This window comes from Pristiophorus japonicus, chromosome 11, assembly GCF_044704955.1.
Source record: "Pristiophorus japonicus isolate sPriJap1 chromosome 11, sPriJap1.hap1, whole genome shotgun sequence".
NCBI lineage: Eukaryota > Metazoa > Chordata > Chondrichthyes > Pristiophoridae > Pristiophorus > Pristiophorus japonicus.
Genome location: NC_091987.1, coordinates 76,760,236 through 76,781,327, shown reverse-complemented (window position 1 = coordinate 76,781,327; position 21,092 = coordinate 76,760,236). Strand labels below are relative to the sequence as shown.

Here is a 21,092-nt window from a genome sequence, read left to right as displayed (position 1 = left end):
CATTTCAAGTTACGCCTTTAGTTTTTCTTTGGTATGGTTGTTTTCTTTAACTACTGCTATTCAGTAGCTAAACAATGTGCTGTGAATTATTTCAAAGATGCAACAACGTGGGTGTTCTCAGAGCATGTTTGTCCAACTGTTCACCAACATGCCTTGACATCCTTGAAAGCGTATAAGGAAACGTTGCGTCCATTTGTGTGCTTGCATTTGCCAGGTGTAAGAAGAGATTACTGCCAATGACACAACATTCACAGTTGCACATTATGTATTGTACCATTCAGTGTGATACAAATTTTAGACAAGGAAACACATATGTTTTGGAGAATGAATTGTGGCCTGTAAGTCAGTGGCCTGATTAAGTGTATCCAAGATGGATTAATTTCAGCCCATTGAATTACAAGCAGGAATTCTGGCTTTTAAATTGGATATTTATGAAAGTGACCCTCCTCTTTCCCATAATTTTCTTCTTTTCCTGAAGACATTGACTCCTGCTGAAATAGTCATTCTTCATGTGTGAATCTAGGCAGAGAGTGTTAGCAGGCATTTGAACCATGGGAGGCATTGCACCCAAGCCTCTTTCTGTCCTCAGCTGATGACTGCACATGGCTTTTTCTAGCAGTGTTCACTGGACAATGATCACGAGCAAAAATGCTTCCTAAGGTTGAGTTTACTGAACTCAATTGAAGTGCCCCACCTTAGATTGGCCAACTCTGCATAGATCAGTTACTGATCCTAGGATCCTCGAGGCCTGTATGAGTAAGTTCCACACTGGGTACTGAATTTAGATTCCCAAGAGTTCCCTTTTAATTACATTTTGACACCTGTTACATATTTGCTTTGCAGTGGAGATGGTGATGTCAGCATTGCATTTTCATTGCGCTGCTACATTGAATGGGGAACAACTGCCATCTCCACGGGAAGGCTATAGACTTCCAATCTAGCTATAATAGTGTTGATTATCACCTTTTCTAACAGGGCAAGAATGGTGCTTTAAATTTAGCACAATAATGTCTGACAGAATTGAGTAGTTTGAAGTAAGCAGCTTAACTGCTGCATAGATTTTCTTGCAAATAAGTTGATACTCCTATTGGCATGTGCCTGAGACTCCTCACAGAGACCTCTCAATCGAGAAACTATTTACGTGGTCAGCAGGGCCAGCTCAACATCCAGGAATTTTACTTTGAATTTGTCACTTTGACTAATGTAATTGATTGCTCTGCGTTTCTTGTGCCAATTATTGCTAAGAAGTAAATGATGGGAAATGCGATGAGTAACTTGGTCCCCACGTTTGCCTCTTGTGCTGGGATGTATTGACCAGATGTCCATTCCAGTAGAAACTCCTGGAAATGGGGTTGGGTCAGTTGTGACTCTGAGAGATGAACTGGTTGAGGTACTATAGTCACTGAAAGGATCTTCTTATTTCAGCTTAATACCGTGGGCAATAAAAATAATTTACCGCATTCATTCATTTCCCAAAATGTTTGCTGAAAGTTTCTAACAGACTTCTTAAAATGTCAGGTGCTATTTGTCATTGGTTTTCAAATAATGAGACTAACTAGATCCGCTGTTATCTCACTCATGCTGTCATTTTTTTATTCCTGAAAATTGTAAATGTTTTAGAATATTAAGATAACACCACACATTGTAACAGGAGTGAATTCATTGGAACCTTACTTGTTTCTTTCATTCTGCCACATTTTGTGGAAGTAATTAAGAGTGGTGATATAACTGAAGGAGGGGGAGAATATCACATGGCATAACTACCACAAAAATGGACAAATTACCCAAAGAAATGTGTAGGCCTGTATCCTTGACTTTCCTTAGTTTTACCATAATTCCCCAGCTTTGTAGCACTTCTTGGCTTTCTCTTAGACCAATTATATTACACATTTTGGGGTGGATGAGAAATGGTTTTAGTATCAATGCAAAGTGTTGTATAACATGAGGAATAAAGCCAGAAGAACTGATTCTGGCAAGTGATGTGAGATTGGGATCTCTTGCCGTTGTGATTTTGTACTGCCAGCAGTATAACTGGAACTACTGTGATCTTTGGACCTCCTATGAATTTTTAAAACTAGCTGAGTGACCTGTTGGCTCTTCGCTAACATTAAAAATTTGGCCTGTATTCGTGGATCTCTGCTCATTCGAGTACCCATGCACCGACCGAGCTCTGCTCTGCTTGGCCAGAGTGATGTGGAGATGATGGTATAAGTCAGCACTGCCACCTCCCTGTCACTTTATGTAACAGTCTCAAACCTGTACCTGAAGTACAACAACCAACTCTCTCCCTGTCTATTCAGCAGGCTTGACACTCTTGAATTACAAAATATCAATAGATCAATGAGTAAATGCCAACATCAAATAGAAATTACCAGCATTCAGATTTACATTCATACTGGGAAAGGTACTTAACCTTCAACTACTTAGATTTTTTTTTGCTAACCTAACTATGTCAAATCAAATGAAAGTTTAGGCTCATTTTACATTTTGATTTAGGTTGTCAAAAATGATCATAAAAACCTATCTCGAAGATAACTGGCTTTACTTAGTCTTAAATGGCCAGAAGTCTAATACAGATTGAAATATGATGCATCAGATTTATTATTGGCATTGAATTGTGACTGGTCTCCGCCACACAGCTTCTCTATGCAGATGGACGCTCCAAGAGACTGGAGTGTGTAAAGAAAAAAATACGGGGAAGAAATGCTTGCCTTTCTCCTAGAAAATATTACCTATTTCATCTATTTACTCCGTTTTTCCAATTCCTGAGGCTCTTTCCTCCGGCACCATTCTTCTGTTTCCATTCCGAAAACCGTTGAGCAACATGTAATTGCAGCCTTAGAAACAGCAGTGCTGCATTGTGTGGAATGTGATGGACCTTTGCTGGTTTTATTGGTACTTGGTGTAACTCCAGTATGTTGTGTGGATACCATGCAGATGTTACAGTGGTTTCTATTTACTGCAGCCACAGCAGGGGAGCTCTGACCATAGATGCATACAGCAACAAAATATTTCAGTATGAACTCTTTCTCGCTGATACCAGACTTTGCTGCTGTCACCCCTCCCCACCATCACTTTTAAATCGATAAGCGGGATGGACGCTTATTGTGTTCACACTGGAGGGGATTTCATGTCTTCTTTTTCTGATGGTATGAAATGGCTATGGGGAGGAGGTAAAGGTCAGTTTCTATCTGGAACTTCCCACATATGAAGGGGAGGCACACAGCTGAAACTGGACCCCTCCATTCTCCTCCAGAGGGAGAGTCCATCCAGGGTTCTTGATGGCAACCACCTAATAGTTGGCTCAAAAGCAGCACTGTAAAGGCCTGCGAGCAATTCTCGTGCTGGGGAAGAGTGCAGTGGAAAATGGAGCCAGGTTCACGGGAGGAGGGTAAAAACAACAACATTGAGAACAACAAAGAAGCTTCTTGAAATTTAGCTGTTCTGTTTCAAATGCTTGTCTTCTGACTCAGCAGAAAATGGATCAAATGCACTACGTGTTGATGGTCTATTTGAGTGTTAGGCAACCCTGAAATAGAACAGTATTATATGTAATAACAACAGGATGCACATTCTCCATCTGTTCTTCATTTAATTAAAGGACCTCTGAGTTCCAGTCTCTCTGTATTTAGCAGATCCTTATTACAGGCACATTACTGTCTTTACTCAAACTCCGGGGTTTTAATTACAATGAAGGAGACTGTAACATTGAAGACACTGTTTCTTTTGTCCAAAGTCTTTCAATCTCTGCCTTTGTAGGAACAAATAACTCTCATGCTTACAGATTTTCTAAATATTTGGAGGTCCCTGGTTCCCTGAACACATTTTGAGCTCCGCACAGCCCTGTACCATTGCCAACATGAGGGGACTGGAAACTACTGACCATCTACCAGAATAGCTGCCCTTCACATTACATATCACAAAAACAAGATGCAATGATGTTGGGCCATGTACCTCGAGTGCCATAGGCACAAGCGAGTTATACCACCTACTGCGGGGAGCAGTTTCTTTTTTGTGAAACTGTTGCTCCCTGACCTGCACGTTTTAAGCCAATATGTTACTATTTAGTGAAGGGTTACCATTTCTTGCTAGTGATCCTAATTTAAGGGGCATATTCAAGATGTTGATGCAAACATCTGATTATCAGCTTTTTATTGCTCAGTGAGGTAACTCCAGTCTGTCCGCTTCTAAACCTTACTGTCACAACTGGAGCTTCTTCCTAATACTTCTTACTCAGTAAGATTCCAGAGGCTAGACATTCTTCCTGCGAGCCAAAACTTAACCACATGTGTTAAAGATCTAGGATCGTGTAGAAGAACTATCCTAAGAATTACCTTAATAAATAAAGTCAATAGTCAGACTGAATGAAAGGAAAGGAAAGGACTAATGAAGTTATACAAACAAAACATTTCTTACCAGGGATAGAAAACAAGCCATCAAGCCTGGAGACCGCTCATTCAGGAGTATATAAAGATATCCTGCCTTCTCTGGAACTGTGTGCAACATCTTTGTGAGCAAAGACCCGAGAAGCAAACGAGTGTGCTGGCATGACTGGGTGCCAGTACTTAATTGCTTTGGAGTTTATCGGGAACACCAACTCGGCTCTGAGGTGATTAGCGAATAGAATTAAGGAGGTTTCCTTGAAATTGAGGTTATATAAGATGGTGTTTTTGATACTATAAACTCAGTCATCAGTCCTTAGATCTTCGTTTAGCTCTAGTTCTTTTAGTAGTAGTCTTTGTAGTAGAAGGTATAGGAGTTCTTTTTCTAATATATGTAGATGGGTATCTCTGTAAAATCTGCCAGATACAGGTAGATAGAAGTGTGGCACTTGGATGTACAAGTTTTCTTGATGTCAAGGAGGGTGAGATTTAATCCATCTAGTCCGGATGTCGCTACCAGTGTGGAGAGTAAATTTATCCAAGGGCAATGGATCCAAGAGGAATGGGTGACTCCGCTATAGACAGATTTGTTACTCTCTGACGTCTGAGAAGGCTAACACAATCCTCTGTGAGGAAGGAGGGCAGATAGTTTGTTCGTGCCAGCTCATAAGGATGAGGTCAAAAACTTTTGGAAACATGCTGGGGTAGAAATTTACACCTGCGTGAAACGGGGCGCACCTTCTGTTTTTTGTAATTTTTTTTTCTCCACATGGATTACAGTAGAGGTGCCATCGATATTCGGCACTTGGATGGGTTTTTTTGCTCGGGACAGTTGTAGTCACGGCTGAGGGGCGGAAGTGCTCTTGCAGTGGGTCAGCCGCCCCGATCACTCATCAGCGCGTCGCTGATGACGTCAGTTAAAGGGAAGAGCTGCTGTGAGCTCTGCATATTTTTCAGTTGGGTCCACTGGCCCATCGGGGAGGGTTTCAGCCGGGCCAGCGGCCTGGCACCCAAGAGGAGGTGCCAGGCTGCCTATTGGCAGCTCGGCCAAACCAGGGGACATAATTGTCGTGCCGACCTCGCAGTCGGCCGACAATAAAAAATAAAATGGCGTCACTGGCAGCGTCTCCTTCCTTTTTAAAGGCGGCCGTGCTGCCGAACAATGAGGAATGCACCAATACAAAGAGCAATTGGGGGCACCGGCCAGCGGCAGCACCGCTCCCGCGGGACAATTCCACAAAAGGGATATTTCCCACAGGGCAATTTCGGGAAGAAGGGGTCGGCACGTGCGGGAAAACAGGCGGAGTGGTCCCCTACACCGCTCCGCCCCTGATGAAGGGCAATTTTCAAAATGGCGGCCCATCCGCCGCGAGTTGGCTGTCATTCGGTGCTGCCCCATGGTTGCTGCTTTCAGGCGACCAGAGGCCTTTTTGGAAGGGGCAATTTCGGCCCCGCTAACTACAAACATATGGACTTTAATCTACTTGATAGATTGGCTGTGTAATGCTGTTAACTTTTTTTTAATTCATTCACGGGATGTGGGCGTCACTGGCAAAGCCAGCATTTATTGCCCATCTCTAATTGTCCTTAAGAATGTCCCTCCTGAGGGAATCGAGGGATATAGGGACAGTGCAGGAAAGTGGAGTTGAGTTAGAAGATCAGCCATGATCTTATTGAATGGAGGAGCAGGCTCGAGGGGCCGAATGGCCTGCTCCCGCTCCTAATTATTATGTTCTTGTGTAGAAGGTGGTGGTGAGGGGCCTTCTTGAACAGTGCAGACTGTGTGGTGAAGGTACTCCCACAGTGCTGTTCGGTAGGGAGTTCCAGGATTTTGATCCAGCAATGATGAAGGAACGGTAATATATTTCCCAGTCAGGATGGTGTGTGATTTGGAGGTGATGGTGTTCCCATGCGCCTGCTTCCCTTGTCCTAGGTGGTAGAGCTGCGGTTTTGGGAGGTGCTGTCAAAGAAGGCTTGGCGAGTTGCTGTAGCTACTTCATGCCAGCTCATAAGGCTGAGGTCATATAACTTCCAGAAAAATGCTAACTACAAGGATGTAGATTTTAATCTATTTAATAGATTGGCTGTGTAATGCTCAGCGAGAGCTATCTAAGGAGATTAATCCTAAATTAATCTCAACAATTTATTTCCATCTTGGACACTAAACTCAAGTGTAAATTTAAAATAACCAAGCAGTTAATACTGAATTACTAAGACATAACTGATCTGTCTTTGGTACCATTTTTATTTATTTTGTCAATTAACTTTATCTACTGATTATTTGCATACTCAATGTTTACATTCAATTGTTGATAACTGATTCTACTGTTTAAAAACAAGTTATTTCTTGGCTTTGTCTAACTTCATTAATAATTGATATAGAGTTCACTCATGGAAGGTTGCTAGTGTAACTGCCAATATAATCCAAACTGGTTGATGTAAAACAGTTTAGCAAGGCAAACAAGGGCATCATTTAACTCCTAGGCATAGAATAGGTGGCAAACCCTAGGCAATTCTTTGCCGAGGAGTTAAGGTGAAAGGTTTAAGGATATGCCTGGTGATGAATATTCTTGTTGGGGTATTAATCCCAGTGTTCTTACAATAAGATGCCACAGGGCAAACAATGAACTGTTTTACCCTTTGGGGTCTGCACTGGTAATAGAATGACTATTAATAACTCAGAATAAATACTACTAATCTGTGCTTATTAAAATTAAGAAAGGAATGAAAGTGTATGGTTTCTCTCATGAGCAGGCAATCCACCAGCCATGCAGCGAATACAGAAGTGTACCCCTTTGTGACCTTTCATCAGAATTGTTTATTGAGGTTATAAGTCTTCAAGGCATGGTGGAGCTCTGGCTCACTGTAATGTGGAACAAATCGCTGAAATCATGTGAATTAAAGCAATTGCCAACAGCTCTTGTATTAATTTCCAGGTTCAGGCAGCTTCTGGCTACAGAACTGTCAAATCAAAATCAGAACAAAAACACAATGTTACCACGCAATTTTAATAGGCAGTGACACCCCAGTGCCCCAGGTCATGCTCATCCAGAAGTGTGCCTGTCCCTTCATACAAACACAGTGACCTAGATGTTCCGATCGCTGTCATTATAATATTATGTATTAACCCTCTTTTCAATCAGTTATTGGCTTGAACAACCTGGTCTGATCTTTGATAGAAACCATGTCTTAACTCTCAGCTAATGGTCTTGAGTGAAAAAGACAGGTTTTATTTTAACACTGGCCTGTTCAGAAAAATCATATGTAATTGAAGAATAAAGCAAGAGATAAAAGACAATTTTGTAACCTTGCCTTGTCACAGTCGCCTCAAGCCAGTGTTTTCAAATGCTATTCAATTGTGTCTAAAATGTAGTTTTAAGTGATTTCAATTCTTGGTATAATCATCACAAATTGGGCCTTGAGTTCACAGAACCCTGATCTAAGCAGAACATGTCTGATTGTACACTTTACAACTGTACATCAGTAAATGTGGACTTTAGATCATTTGAACTGCGTTAGCCAAAATACACCAGGCTTTGTACTTTGGCTCTTTTTATATTGATAACATTTTAAAAGTGAACGATCTGGATGTTGCTGGAATAACACCAGCAAACACTGCAGATAGAATATAACTGGCAACAGGTAGTGTGTGTAAAGTTAAAAGCTAGAATATAATTGGCTATAGAAATGCAATGGCAATGGATTGCTGCAAGCAGCCTACCGTAGAGTTAAGAGTCCTATTGTGAACACTGGTTCAACAGTGCCACTTGGAGACAAAGCACATCTTCATTTCCCATCTCTGAGCTCAGTGGCCAAGTCATCCTCAGTGACACAATCCTGCCTGAATGAACTAAGTAATCTTTGGTACAATCGAATTCTACTGCCCACTCCTTACATAGAAGCGATAGTGATTCCTGTTGCAAGAAGCTCTTTATCCTAACCGGCACCAAGTCTGACTCAATCATTACCTGTGTGCTCGCTGACCTACATTGGTTCCGAATCCACCAACCCCTTTGATTTTAAAATTATCATATTTGTATTCAAATCCCTCCATGGCCTCTCCTTTCCTTGGGCCCAAGTTTCGGGCCGCGCCGAGAACGGCGCAGCCCCGACCTGGACGGCAGTTTTTCGCGCCCACAAGTGCGCCTAAAAAATAGTTACAGATTCTCCGGCTCCCTGCAGGTCCTCTGGAGCTGGGCGCGGCGCAGCACGAGCTGTAGGGGGTGGAGCCAGGTCCCTGCGCTGAAAACAGTGCCGGGACCTCTGCACAGGCGCGCTACAGTGGGCGCGCATGTGCAGTAGCTCCAGGCGCCCAAAACTGTGAGAGGGGCCCGAAGCACGCAGCCCCTCACCCTGGCCGAATGGCCTCCCACGCCCAGCTCCTGCTTCCTCCCTTCAGCTGGCTCTCTCAAACCCTCCCCCCCCCCACCCCCAGCTCCCGCTCCGACTCCCCCCCCCCGCCCCCCCGACTCGACACCCCCCCCCCCCCCCTCCCCGACTCGACTCTCCGCCCCCAAGACCCAACCCGACCCCCGGCCACCTGCCTTTAACGCCGGTGCTGGGGGCGGGCCCCGCCCGAAGTCTTGGGCCCGGCCTCTCCTCTCCCTTCCCCCCCCCCCCCCTTTCTCTCTCCCTTCTCTCCCTCCCTCCCTCACTCCCCTCGCTGTCAGAAACACAGACACTGACAGACAGAGAGTGAGATAGAGACATTGACAGAGACACACTGGGGGAGGCCCCGTCTCAGCACACTGTTGCAGGGCTCCCGCGTGCTGCAGTCGGTAAGTAGAAAATGTTTTATTTATTATTTTAATTTATTTAATTATTTTTTTGGGATTGATTTATTGGTTGATTTATTGATGTATTTATCATTTATTATTGATGATGACTCTTTATTTGTAAAACTGAAGTGTTTAATGTTTGTAAACTTCCCTTTAACCCCCCCCCCCCCTCCCCCTCCCATTCCCTACGCCTGATTTGTAACCTACGCCTGATTTTCTAAGTGTAGGCAAGGTTTTTCTGAGCGTACAAAAATCTACACTTACTAAGTTAGTTTGGAGTAAGTTTTCGCTGCCTAAACTTTCAAAACGGGCGTAAGTGGCCGGACACTCCCCCTTTTGTGGGGAAAAAAAAATCTGTTCCAAACTGAAACTGTTCTAACTGACTAGAACTGGAGCAAACTAAATGCTGAGAATTGCAATTTCTAAGATACTTCATTCTAAACCAGCTGCTCCAAAAAAACAGGAACAACTCAGGCCAAAACTTGGCCCCCTTATTTCTGTAAGCTCCTCCAGCCCCACAACCCTCCAAGAACTCTTGAGTTTCTCCATCTCTGGCCTTTTGTGCATTCCCCTCTCCCTTAACCTCACCATCGGTGGCCGTGCCTTTAACTACCTGGGCCTTACGCTCTGGAAATTCGTTTCTAAACCTCTCCATTTCTGTGACCTCCTTTAATTCCCTCCTTAATACCTACCTCTTTGACAAAACATAGTCACTCCTCCTAATATTTCCTCCCTTGGCTCGGTGTCGATTTTTGTCTGATTACTCCTGTGAAGCGCCTTGAGATGTTTTCTTAAAAAGTGTTATATAGATGCAAATTCTTGCTGTTGTGATGGGTATGTCCAGACCTGTTCCATGTAACAGGGTTCAATCATTTATACGCCCCAGAAATAACAGCTCCTTTTTATCTGCACATTAAACTTCTATGTTTCAAAGCATTTCATTGATGTATCAGGGCACGGTATGTTAACAGCGGACTGGTGCTGTTGTGTTAATGTTAACAGTAGGCTGGTGTATTCCTGTAGTGTGTGGTATGGTATGATAGTCCTAATAGCTGACAAGTACATCATTGGCGATTTGGTATGGTAATGTTACCGGTATGGTGTGTAGTGTAGTATAGAAGCAGCAGGTTGGTGGATCACTGTGGTATGGTATGAAAAATATCAGTGCCTATAATTCACTGCTTTATGCTCCTGATCTCTGTTGAAGATGTGCTGAGTGGACACTGAAGGACAATCGACTCAACGCAACAGCTTATACCTTCTGGTTGTAGAGCAACTTTGGGACGGGCATACGTTTCCACTCTGTAATGTATTTGTTTCATGGGTTCTTTGTTTAAAAATTCATAGCAACACATTGCTATTAAGAAATGGTTGGCTTATTAACAAAGGCTTAACAATCACACTACACATTACCAATTCATCCACTAGGCTCTCATATCTCATCGTGGATGACCTAGACCCAACTGACTGGGGTTTTATTGAGTCTTGTGAACATCACATGACTAGCTAAGCCATTGACGATGCAATAGCTCTACAAACCTAGGTGCATACATTACACACTCCCAACTTAAATAGTCCGTGGAGAGGGATGTAGAGATAGGAAGTTGGCTTAAAAAAATAGGAGGGATACACCAATCTTTTAGCCCACTATATAGATCAGGGAATTGATTCTTATTACTGATGAGTGGAGATTCTTACAGTTGTGGCTCTAGAATCTATGGGTTTACCTCCCATTGCTGAGTAACTGTAGAGTGGCATGTTAAGTTTAGAATTATGAAGTTCTGAACTCATTCCAACCAATTTAAAGTGTATTTTTTGTTCCCAAAAGACTCACCTAGGGTCGGAGTTCATATTGAATCTCATCTTTAAGGGAGATTGTATGAGTCCAGTACTGTTTCATGCCAACATATTGAAATTACTTGCATTGGGTTCTAGATATCACATTTTTATAGAATTCATGCCCATTTGGTTCTTGTAATGTCATTTATTTTTGTTAGGCAAGGGTATTCAGGATTATTGAACCAAGGAGGGTAGATGGAGTTGAGATACAGATCAGCCGTGATCTAATTGAATGACGGAACAGGCTCGAGGGGCTGAATAGCCTACTCCTGTTCCTTTGTATCTTTTTCTTCCAGGAAGTAATCATTGTTTCACACCCTTTACTGTCTATCGGGAAAACTTGTTGCCTTGTTTTTCATTGTTTCTGATCTGGATTGCACATTTGCAGTGGCCCCATGTTCAGTTACCATAGCTGTTCGGATTGTGACTGGTTTCAGTACCAGTTTGTGCTTTTAATACTGAACTCAAAACTGCTCATGTGTTGCTGTAAGGTCTTTTACTGCCATCTAGTGCTGGAAACCTAATAATACCGGGAAAAGCAAAATTCAGCCTTCTGGATGACAAAGACTTCCCTTGCTGAATACTGACCTCACTCAAGGAATTTTGCTTTTGCCCCGTAGTCAAGTTGATTTGAAGCATGGTGTAGTTTGTGTGTTACATAGTTGTAACTTGCTGAACCCTGCACATCTTCACTATATATATAATATGAAAAAGCCTGGCCTGTAACAAATCAGGGGAGGCAGAAGCGCATTATTCAGTGATGGTTGCTGCAAAAGGCAGTACAGCATAAATTCTCACTGACATCTTCTATTTAGCACATTCTCCCTTTTGAGACTAGTGCCTAACCTCCTCCTCCTCCTCCTCCCCCACCTTCAAATAAAGGAACAATCTGCCATGGTCTGCAGTCCTGGGGGTGAGAGGGTCGGCGCTCTGTCAGTTCCACCTCCCTCCACATGGCACAGGTGGAACTGCCAGGATTGTTGCCAGAGACACTCAACATTCTGTATCTTTGAGGAGGGTTTGCAGGTCAGATCACTGCCCATCTAGTTCACTTTCTACCATCCTGGTATTTGCATGATACAACAATGGAGATGTTGATTAATCATGGCAATTAATCTCTCTCAATTAGTCTACAACAGACACAAGCATGAGTCAAGGAAAACCCCTAGTGGAGTTTGGGGAACCGCATTGGTATCATTCTCCCAGGCTGATAACAATCCCTGTACCACTGCCCTCTGGGATCAATCGGTCCACCAAATGCACATCCATTGTAAAATATTTGCACTGATTCCCACTTTCCTTATTTTTAGTACCAGTCTTTTGAGAGGAACTGTATCAAAGGCCTTACTGAAGTTGAAGTACACCATCTCTACTGCCCTATCCCTATCAAGCTCCTTTGGCACACCCTCAAAGAAAACCAGTGACTTAGATTGGCAAGCATCCCCTTCATGAACCCATATTTACTATCTTTAATTATTTTATTTCTATCCAGATGCCCCATGATCTTATCTTTTAATAAGGCTTTCCATAATTTTAGCCACAATGAACTTCAGACTCACTGGCTTGTAGTTTCTTGGGTCACTTTATTAAAAAAAAGAAGAGTAATAACTAACATTCTCTGTTTTATACTTCTAAAGTATTACATTGGCTATAAATGCTTTATGATGTTCTGAGATTGTGAAAGGTGCTATATAAATGCAAGTTCTTTTGCTTCTTTCTTACATGAGTTTTATGCCAATCACTACTCCAATGGATATGAAAATAAGCTGACCCACAAAATTCTGGTGTAAATATCTCGCCAGTTCATCATGTGCAAATTACTTTTTATTGGCATTAAAGAGGCACAACTGATCTGTGGAATTTTTAGATCTGTTAGTTAAGATTCCCACACCGTAACCAGTTCATGATGCCCTATTTTAACGAAATTTAGCGTGAAAATGTTAAAACAACACATGTTCAATTAAACTGGTGGCAATCTATGGAGACAAAACATCTTGTTTTAAAATGTATTATTACTCATAGAATGACTGTGACTCACTGGATGGTTGTTTACTTTTTATCACAGGAAATGAAAAGCAAGTCCAAGATTTGTGCCAACGTGTTCTGCGGTGCTGGGAGGGAGTGTGCTGTGACAGAGAAGGGTGAACCCACATGCCTGTGCATTGCAGTAAGTTTACCTGCTTGTTGTGCTGTCTGTTTCTACAGAATAACGGGGAATGTGAAATTAAATTTCAATTGTCAGATGATCTTGATTTTAATGTACATTAATTTTCTAAAATGTATTCATCTGGTTCCCCCAAGTACTGAAGGAAATCCTTATTAGTCAGGAAATTGTGTTGAGGAAATTGATGGGATTGAAGGCCGTTAAATCCCAGAGTACTTGAGGAAGTGGCCCTAGAAATAGTGGATGCATTGGTGGTCATTTTCCAACAGTCTATAGACTCTTGATCAGTTCCTATGGAATGGAGGGCAGCTAATGTGAACCCACTTTTAAAAAAGGAGGGAGAGAGAAAACACGGAATTATAGACCGGTTAGCCTGACATTGGTAGTGGGGAAAATGTTGGAATCAATTATTAAAGATGTAATAGCAGCGCATTTGGAAAACAGTGTCAGGATCGGACCAAGTCAACATGGATTTATAAAAGGAAATCATGCTTGACAAACCTTCTAGAATTTTATGAGGATGTAACTGGTAGAGTAGACAAGGGAGAACCAGTGGATGTGGTGTATTTGGACTTTCAAAAGGCTTTTAACAAGGTCCCACACAAGAGATTAGTGTACAAAATTAAAGCACATGGTATTGAGGGTAATGTATTTATGTGGATAGAGAACTGGTTGGCGGAAGGAAGCAAAGAGTAGAATGGCAGGCAGTGACTAGTGGGGTACCACAAGGTTCAGTGCTGGGACCCCAGCTATTTACAATATACATTTATGATTTAAACGAAAGAATTGAATGTAATATCTCCAAGCAAATGCATGGCAGATGCAGTATAATGTGGATAAATGTGAGGTTATCCACTTTGGTGGCAAAAACACGAAGGCAGATTATTATCTGAATGGTGACAGATTAGGAAAAGGGAAGGTGCAACGAGACCTGGGTGTCATGGTACATCAGTCATTGAAGTTTGGCATGCAGGTACAGCAGGTGGTGAAGAAGGCAAATGGCATGTTGGCCTTCATAGCGAGGGGATTTGAGTACAGGGGCAGGGAGGTATTACTACAGTTGTACAGGGCCTTGGTGAGGCCACATCTAGAGTATTGTGTACAGTTTTGGTCTCCTAACTTGAGGAAGGACATTCTTGCTATTGAGGGAGTGCAGCAAAGGTTCACCAGACTGATTCCTGGGATGGCAGGACTGACATCAAGAAAGACTGGATCAACTGGGCTTGTAGTCACTGGAGTTCAGAAGAATGAGAGGGGATCTCATAGAAACGTTTAAAATTCTGACGGGTTTAGACAGGTTAGATGCAGGAGGAATGTTCCCAATGTTGGGGAAGCCCAGAACCAGGGGTCACAGTCTAAGGATAAGGGGAAGACATTTAGGACCGAGATGAGGAGAAACTTCTCCACCCAGAGAGTGGTGAACCTGTGGAATTCTCTACCACAGAAAGTTGTTGAGGCCAATTCACTAAATATATTCAAAAAGGAGTTAGATGTAGTCCTTACTACTAGGGGGATCAAGGGATATGGCGAGAAAGCAGGAATGGGGTACTGAAGTTGCATGTCAGCCATGAACTCATTGAATGGTGGTGCAGGATCGAAGGGCTGAATCGCCTACTCCTGCACCTATTTTCTATATTTCTATGTTTCTATCAGGAAAGAGCAGTTGTGGCCCATCATGGAGCATGGATCAAACCTGTGAGCTGCTTGATTTGCCCAATTCACTGACAGCATAGGGTTGAAATTTCTATTTGCAGTATATTAAGCTGTTTACTTCTAGTGGGTTAACAATTTAGTTAAAATAGCGTACATCGGAACTTGATACTAATGTATTAACCAATGGGAGGAATTGGTTCATTCATGAGGAGTCCTGGCCATATTTAAATTTTTTAGGTTATTATCATTTTTGGCCCAAATCAGCCTGGGCTTGGTTGTTCACCACTTCCAAGAGATTACATGGCTCCGGGTGGGTAGGGAGTGTCTGAATCATTATGCGGATAGCAGATAAGAACATAAGAAATAGGATTAGGAGTTCGATCCCTCGAGCCTGCTCCGCCAGTCAATCATGGCTGATCTGATCATGGACTCTGCTCCACTCCCCTGCCTGCTCCCCATAACCTGTTATCCCCTTATCGTTCAAGAAACTGTCTATTTCTGTCAAATTTATTCAATTTCCCAGCTTCCACAGCTCTCTGAGACAGCAAATTCCACAGATTTACAACCCTCAGAAGAAATTTCTCCTCCACTGTGTTTTAAATGGGCTGCCCCTTATTCGAAGATCATGCCCTCTAGTTCTAATCTCCCCCATCAGTGGAAACATCCTCTCTGCATACACCTTATCCAGCCCCCTCATAATCTTATATGTTTCGATAAGATCGCCTCTCGCTCTTCTGAATTCCAATGAGTAGAGGCTCAACCTACTCAACCTTTCCTCATAAGTCAACACCCTCATCCCTGGAATCAACCTAGTAGAACCTTCTCTGAACTGCCTCCAAAGCAAGTATATCCTTTCATAAATATGGAAACCAAAATTGAATGCAGTATTCCAGGTGTGGCCTCACCAATACCTTGTATAGCTATAACAAGGTATCCCTGCTTTTATACTCTATCCCCTTTGCAATAAAGGCCAAGATACCATTGGCCTTTCTGATCACTTGCTGTACCTGCATTACTATCCTTTTGTGTTTCATGCACAAGTAACCCCAGGTCCTGCTGTACTACAGCACTTTGCAATTTTTCTCCATTTAAATAATAACTTGATCTTTGATTTTTTTTTCTGCCAAAGTGCATGACCTCACACTTTCCAACATTATACTCTATCTGCCAAATTTTTTGCCCACTCACTTAGTCTGTCTATGTACTTTTGCATATTTTTTGTCTCCTCCTCACACATTGCTTTTCCTCCCATCTTTGTATCGTCAATAAACTTGGCTACGTTACTCATTTCCTTCTTTCAAGTCATTAATATAGATTGGAAATAGTTGGGGTCCCAGCACTGATCCCTGCGGCACCCCACTAGTCACTGGTTGCCAACCAGAGAAGGAACCATTTATCCTGACTCTCTGTTATGTTAGTTAGCCAATCCTCTATCCATGCTAATATATTACCCCCAACCCCGTGAACTTTTATCTTGTGCAGTAACCTTTTATGTGGCACCTTGTCAAATGCCTTCTGGAAGTCCAAATACACCACATCCACTGGTTCCCCTTTATCCACCCTGTTCGTTACATCCTCAAAGAACTCCAGCAAATTTGTCAAACATGACTTCCCCTTCATAAATCCATGCTGACTCTGCCTGACCGAATTTTGCTTTTCCAAATGTCCTGCTACTGCTTCTTTAATAATGGACTCCAACATTTTCCCAACCACAGATGTTAAGCTAACTGGTCTGTAGTTTCCTGCTTTTTGTCTGCCTCCTTTTATAAATAGGGGCATTACATTTGCAGTTTTCCAATCTGCTGGGACCTCCCCAGAATCCAGGGAATTTTGGTAAATTACAACCAATGCATCCACAATCCCTGGTGCTACTTCTCTTAAGACCCTAGGATGCAAACCATCAGGTCAAGAGGATTTATCTGCCTTTAGTCCCCATTATCTTACTGAGTACCACCTCCATTGTGATTGTGTTAAGCCCTCCCCCCCCCCCGCCAGCCCTTTGACTATCCACTGTTGGAATATTGTTCGTGTCCTCTACCGTAAAGACTGATACAAAATATTTGTTCAGAGTTTCTGCCATCTTCATGTTCCCCATTACCGTCCCCTAAGGGACCAACATTTACTTTAGCCACTCTTTTCCTTTTTATATACCTATAGAAACTCTTGCTATCTGTTTTTATATTTTGTGCTAGTTTACTTTCATAGTCTATCTTTTTCTTAATCATTTTTTTAGTCGTTTTTTGCTGGCTTTTAAAAGCTTCCCAGTCTTCTATCCTCCCACTAGTTTTGGCCACTTTGTATGCCCTTGTTTTTAATTGGATACTGTCCTTTATTTCTTTAGTTAGCCACGGATGGCTATCTTTTCTCTTACTCCCTTTCCTCCTCACTGGAATATATTTTTCTTGAAAGTTGTGAAATATCTCCTTAAATGTACACCACTGTTCATCAACCGTCCTACACTTTAATCTATTTTCCCAGTCCACTTTACCCAACTCTGCCCTCATACCTTCATAGTTGCCTTTATTTAAGCTTAGTATCCAACTTTCTCACCCTCCATCTGAATTTGAAATTCAATCATGCTATGATCACTCATTCCAAGGAGATCCTTTACTAGGAGATTGTTTATTAATCCTGTCTCATTACACAGGACCAGATCTAAGATAGGCTGCCCCTTGGTTGGTTCCATTACATACTGCTCGAGGAACCCGCTCCTTATGCACTCTATGATCTCCTCCTCAAGGCTACCCTGACCAATTTGATTTGTCCAATCAATATGGAGGTTAAAATCACCCATGATTATTGCTGTTCCCTTTTTACAAGCCCACACTATTTCTTGGTTAATGCTCTGACCAACAGAGTTGCTACTGTTAGGGGGCCTATAGACTACGCCCACCGGTGACTTTTTCCCTTATTGTTCCTTATCTCCAGCCAAACTGTTTCAACACCCTTATCATTTGAGCCAATATCCTTTCTTACTATTGCAGTGATTCCACCCTTTATCAATAGAGCTACCCCACCTCCTTTTCATTTCTGTCTGTCCTTCCGGATTGTCAAGTACCCCATAATATTTAATTCCCAGTCCTGGTCACCTTGCAACCACGTCTCTGTAATGGCTATCAGATCATACCCATTTGTCTCAATTTGTGCCGTCAACTCATCTATTTTGTTACAAATGCTACGTGCATTTAGACACAGTGCCTTTAAGTTTGTTTTTTTTACCCTTTTTTCCTTGTTTCCTCTCTCCTTCAAACTCACTTTCTTTATTTTTGTTTTATAATTCCAGCTTTACTCCCCTCCCTACTGAATCTATTCTCAGGTTCCCATCCCCCACCAAGCTAGTTTAAACCCTCCCCAACAGCACTAGCAAACCCCCCCCCCCCCCCCCCCCCGCGAGGATATTGGTCCCGGCTCTGTTGCAGTGTAAGCCGTCCGGCTTGTACAGGTCCCACCTCTCCCAGAAGCGGTCCCAATGACTCAAGAAACTAAAGCTTTCCCGCCTGCACCATCTCTCCAGCCATGTATTCATCTGCTCTATCCTCCTATTTCTGTACTCACTAGCTCGTGGCACTGGGGAGTAATCCAGAGATTACTAGCTTTTTGAGGTCCTGCTTTTTAATCTCCCTTCTAGCTCCCTAAACTCTGCCTGCAGGACCTCACCCCTCTTCCTACCTATGTGGACCTCTGGCTGTTCACCCTCTCCCCCAGAATGCCCTGCAGTTGCTCAGTGACATCCTTGACCCTGGCACCAGGGAGGCAACATACCATCCTGGAGTCACGTCTGCGGCCGCAGAAACGCCTGTCTGCTCCCCTGACTAGCGAATCCCCTACCACTATAGCTCTTCCATTCTTTTTCCTCCCGCCCCCCCCCCCCACCCCTGCCCCCGTGCAGCTGAGCCACCCGTGGTGCCGTGGATTTAGCTCTGGCTGCAATCCCCAGAGCCACCATCGCCCCCACTGGTACTCGGAACAGAAAACTGGTTGGAGAGCGAGCTGGACTCCGGGGACTCCTACACTACCTGCCGAGTCCTCCTCTTCTCTTCTCTTCTGTCTGGCAGTCACCCACTCCCTCTCTGCTGCATACTCTTAAGCTGTGGGGTGACTGCCTCTAGAAATGTGCTATCCACACTACTCTCACTCTCATGAATGCACCGCAGTGACCCCAGCTGCTGCTCAAGCTCCAAAACGCGGAGCTTGAGTTGGTGCAGCTGGAGACACCTCCTGCACACATAGTTGCCCCGGCTGCGCAAAGTATCCGGGACTTCCCACATGGCACAGGATGTGCAATCCACGGGATTGAGCTGCCCTGCCATCCCTCTAGTTGCACTCGCAACTATCAGCAAAAATAAACTCTCAACCATAACACAACACACCCAGTCGCTACCCAGCAAACAGCTGATTTAATTAACTGGCTCTCCTTAGATAATAAAGATCAGATATATTTACTTGCAGATCCTATTTACAACAATGCCAAAGGTTTCCTACAGAAAAGAAAAATACTCACCAATCCACCAGCCAATCACTTACCCGCTTGGCTGAGACGTCACACTTTGATTTCCATCTTTTTGAACCTGCACCGACTGGCTCCTCACGAACTGCCACTGGCCTTTTATCTGGGCCTCAATCTCCCGTTGTGTGTTCCTTCCTGTCAGTTATTTTTGTATGTTCGTATAAATTTAATAAATTATGGTGATTTTATTTTTTTAGTAGATGCAATCAGTGATGTAGTGATCTCAACACTTCATTACACCTCTTGTTTACACTCCAATTACAACAATCATTTTACCTGGGCCAAAAGTATGGCAAGTGTGAACAGCATGTTCCCTGGAGCCTGTTACTATTGCCAGGATGAGACAGGAAAAAAACACCCCACACGTTGGGCATGCAAAAGCCAAAGGGAAGCAACTGAAACTGTAGCTGCTTCATTCCATTTAATAAATATATGACCATTTCCCCAGGTGGTCCAATGAGTTTGTGTTGGAGGCATGCATTTCCCTTGAGTGCACATTCCTTCTGTTGCTGATGGTGATATGCCCCTGATGCTGATGTGCCCCTGAGGTATATTGTTTCTTGGTGATCCTTGTCTGAAACTACTGCTCTTATGGGCAAGTTGCAGTACATCTAAGGTCACAGGATCACACGTTAATTTTCTTGTGGTTTTTTAGGCCTTTGTCTTCAAACGGTCTATTTTTGTGATGATCTAGTGGGGCCGAAATTATTGCCCCTCTCCTTAAGGCCTGTTACCACCATAAATCAGCAGCCCCGCTGCGGAGTGGAGTGGTCGTCGACTTTTCGTGGAATGGCTGCTGATAGCCCAATTGTCCTTCCGACGTTTCCCGGTGGTGCCTCGATTTTTCTCCATCTCCCCCCAGCCCCCGCATCAGCCAACCGCTCCACTGCGACCGATGCGTCTTAAGTGTGTCATCACCACTGACCTACCCCCCGCCCCCCTCCCCTGACGGTAACAATCCCCTCTTCCCCTCTAAAAATCTTCAGCCAATCAATGGCCAGCACCATCGTCTCCAAGGGGGTGAGGTGAGGCTAGGAACGGGAGATGTGCCTCGTGATTGGTACAGATTGTTGGTAGGTGAGTGATGCTGCTCATCGAGGCCAGAGAGGCAGTCAGTGCCCACTGGAAGGAGCACTTCGAGGATCTCCTCAACGGAGACTCTGTCTTCGACGTGATTGTCCTCAACTCCATCCCGCAGCATGCCACCCACCACCACCTCAGCACAACCTCAGCCTGGCACGAGGTTGAAAAGGCCATCTGTCAACTGAAGGACAAGAAGTCATCAGGAGCAGATGGAATCCCCACCGAAACACTACTGCCACAGATCCATGATCTCATCTCTCTTATCTGGGAGGAGGAGATCATGCCAGGAGATCTCCGAGACACTGTAATCATGACCATCTTCAAGAAAGGTGACCTGTCCAACTGCGGTAACTACAGAGGAATCTCCCTGCTGTCGACCACCAGGAAAGTCATCGCAAGAATCCTCCTGAATTACCTTCTTCCTGTGGCTGTGACTCTGGGAGGAGTTCAATGTGGATTCCGCCCACTAAAGGGGCACAATGGACATGATCTTCACCGCACGGCAGATACAAGAGAAATGCAGGGAACAACACCAACCCCTGTACATGGCCGCCTTCGACCTCACAGAAGCCTTCGACACTATCGACCGTGAGGGATTATCGAGCGCCCTCCTCCAATTCAGCTGCCCTCAAAAGTTGTCACCATTCTCCGCCTGCTCCACGATGACATGCAAGCAGTGATCCTGA

At 43.7% G+C, this 21,092-nt stretch overlaps 1 protein-coding gene across 2 annotated transcripts in view; it reads left to right on the top strand.

Moving 5' to 3' along the window:
* The window catches only part of fstl1b (follistatin-like 1b), a 124,340-nt gene that overhangs the window by 56,439 nt on the left and 46,809 nt on the right, over positions 1-21,092 (top strand). For both annotated transcript variants that reach the window (XM_070893573.1, XM_070893574.1), the window contains one exon: positions 13,065-13,166. In XM_070893573.1, coding sequence (XP_070749674.1) covers positions 13,065-13,166 — 102 coding nt within the window. The remainder of the gene's footprint in view (positions 1-13,064; positions 13,167-21,092) is intronic.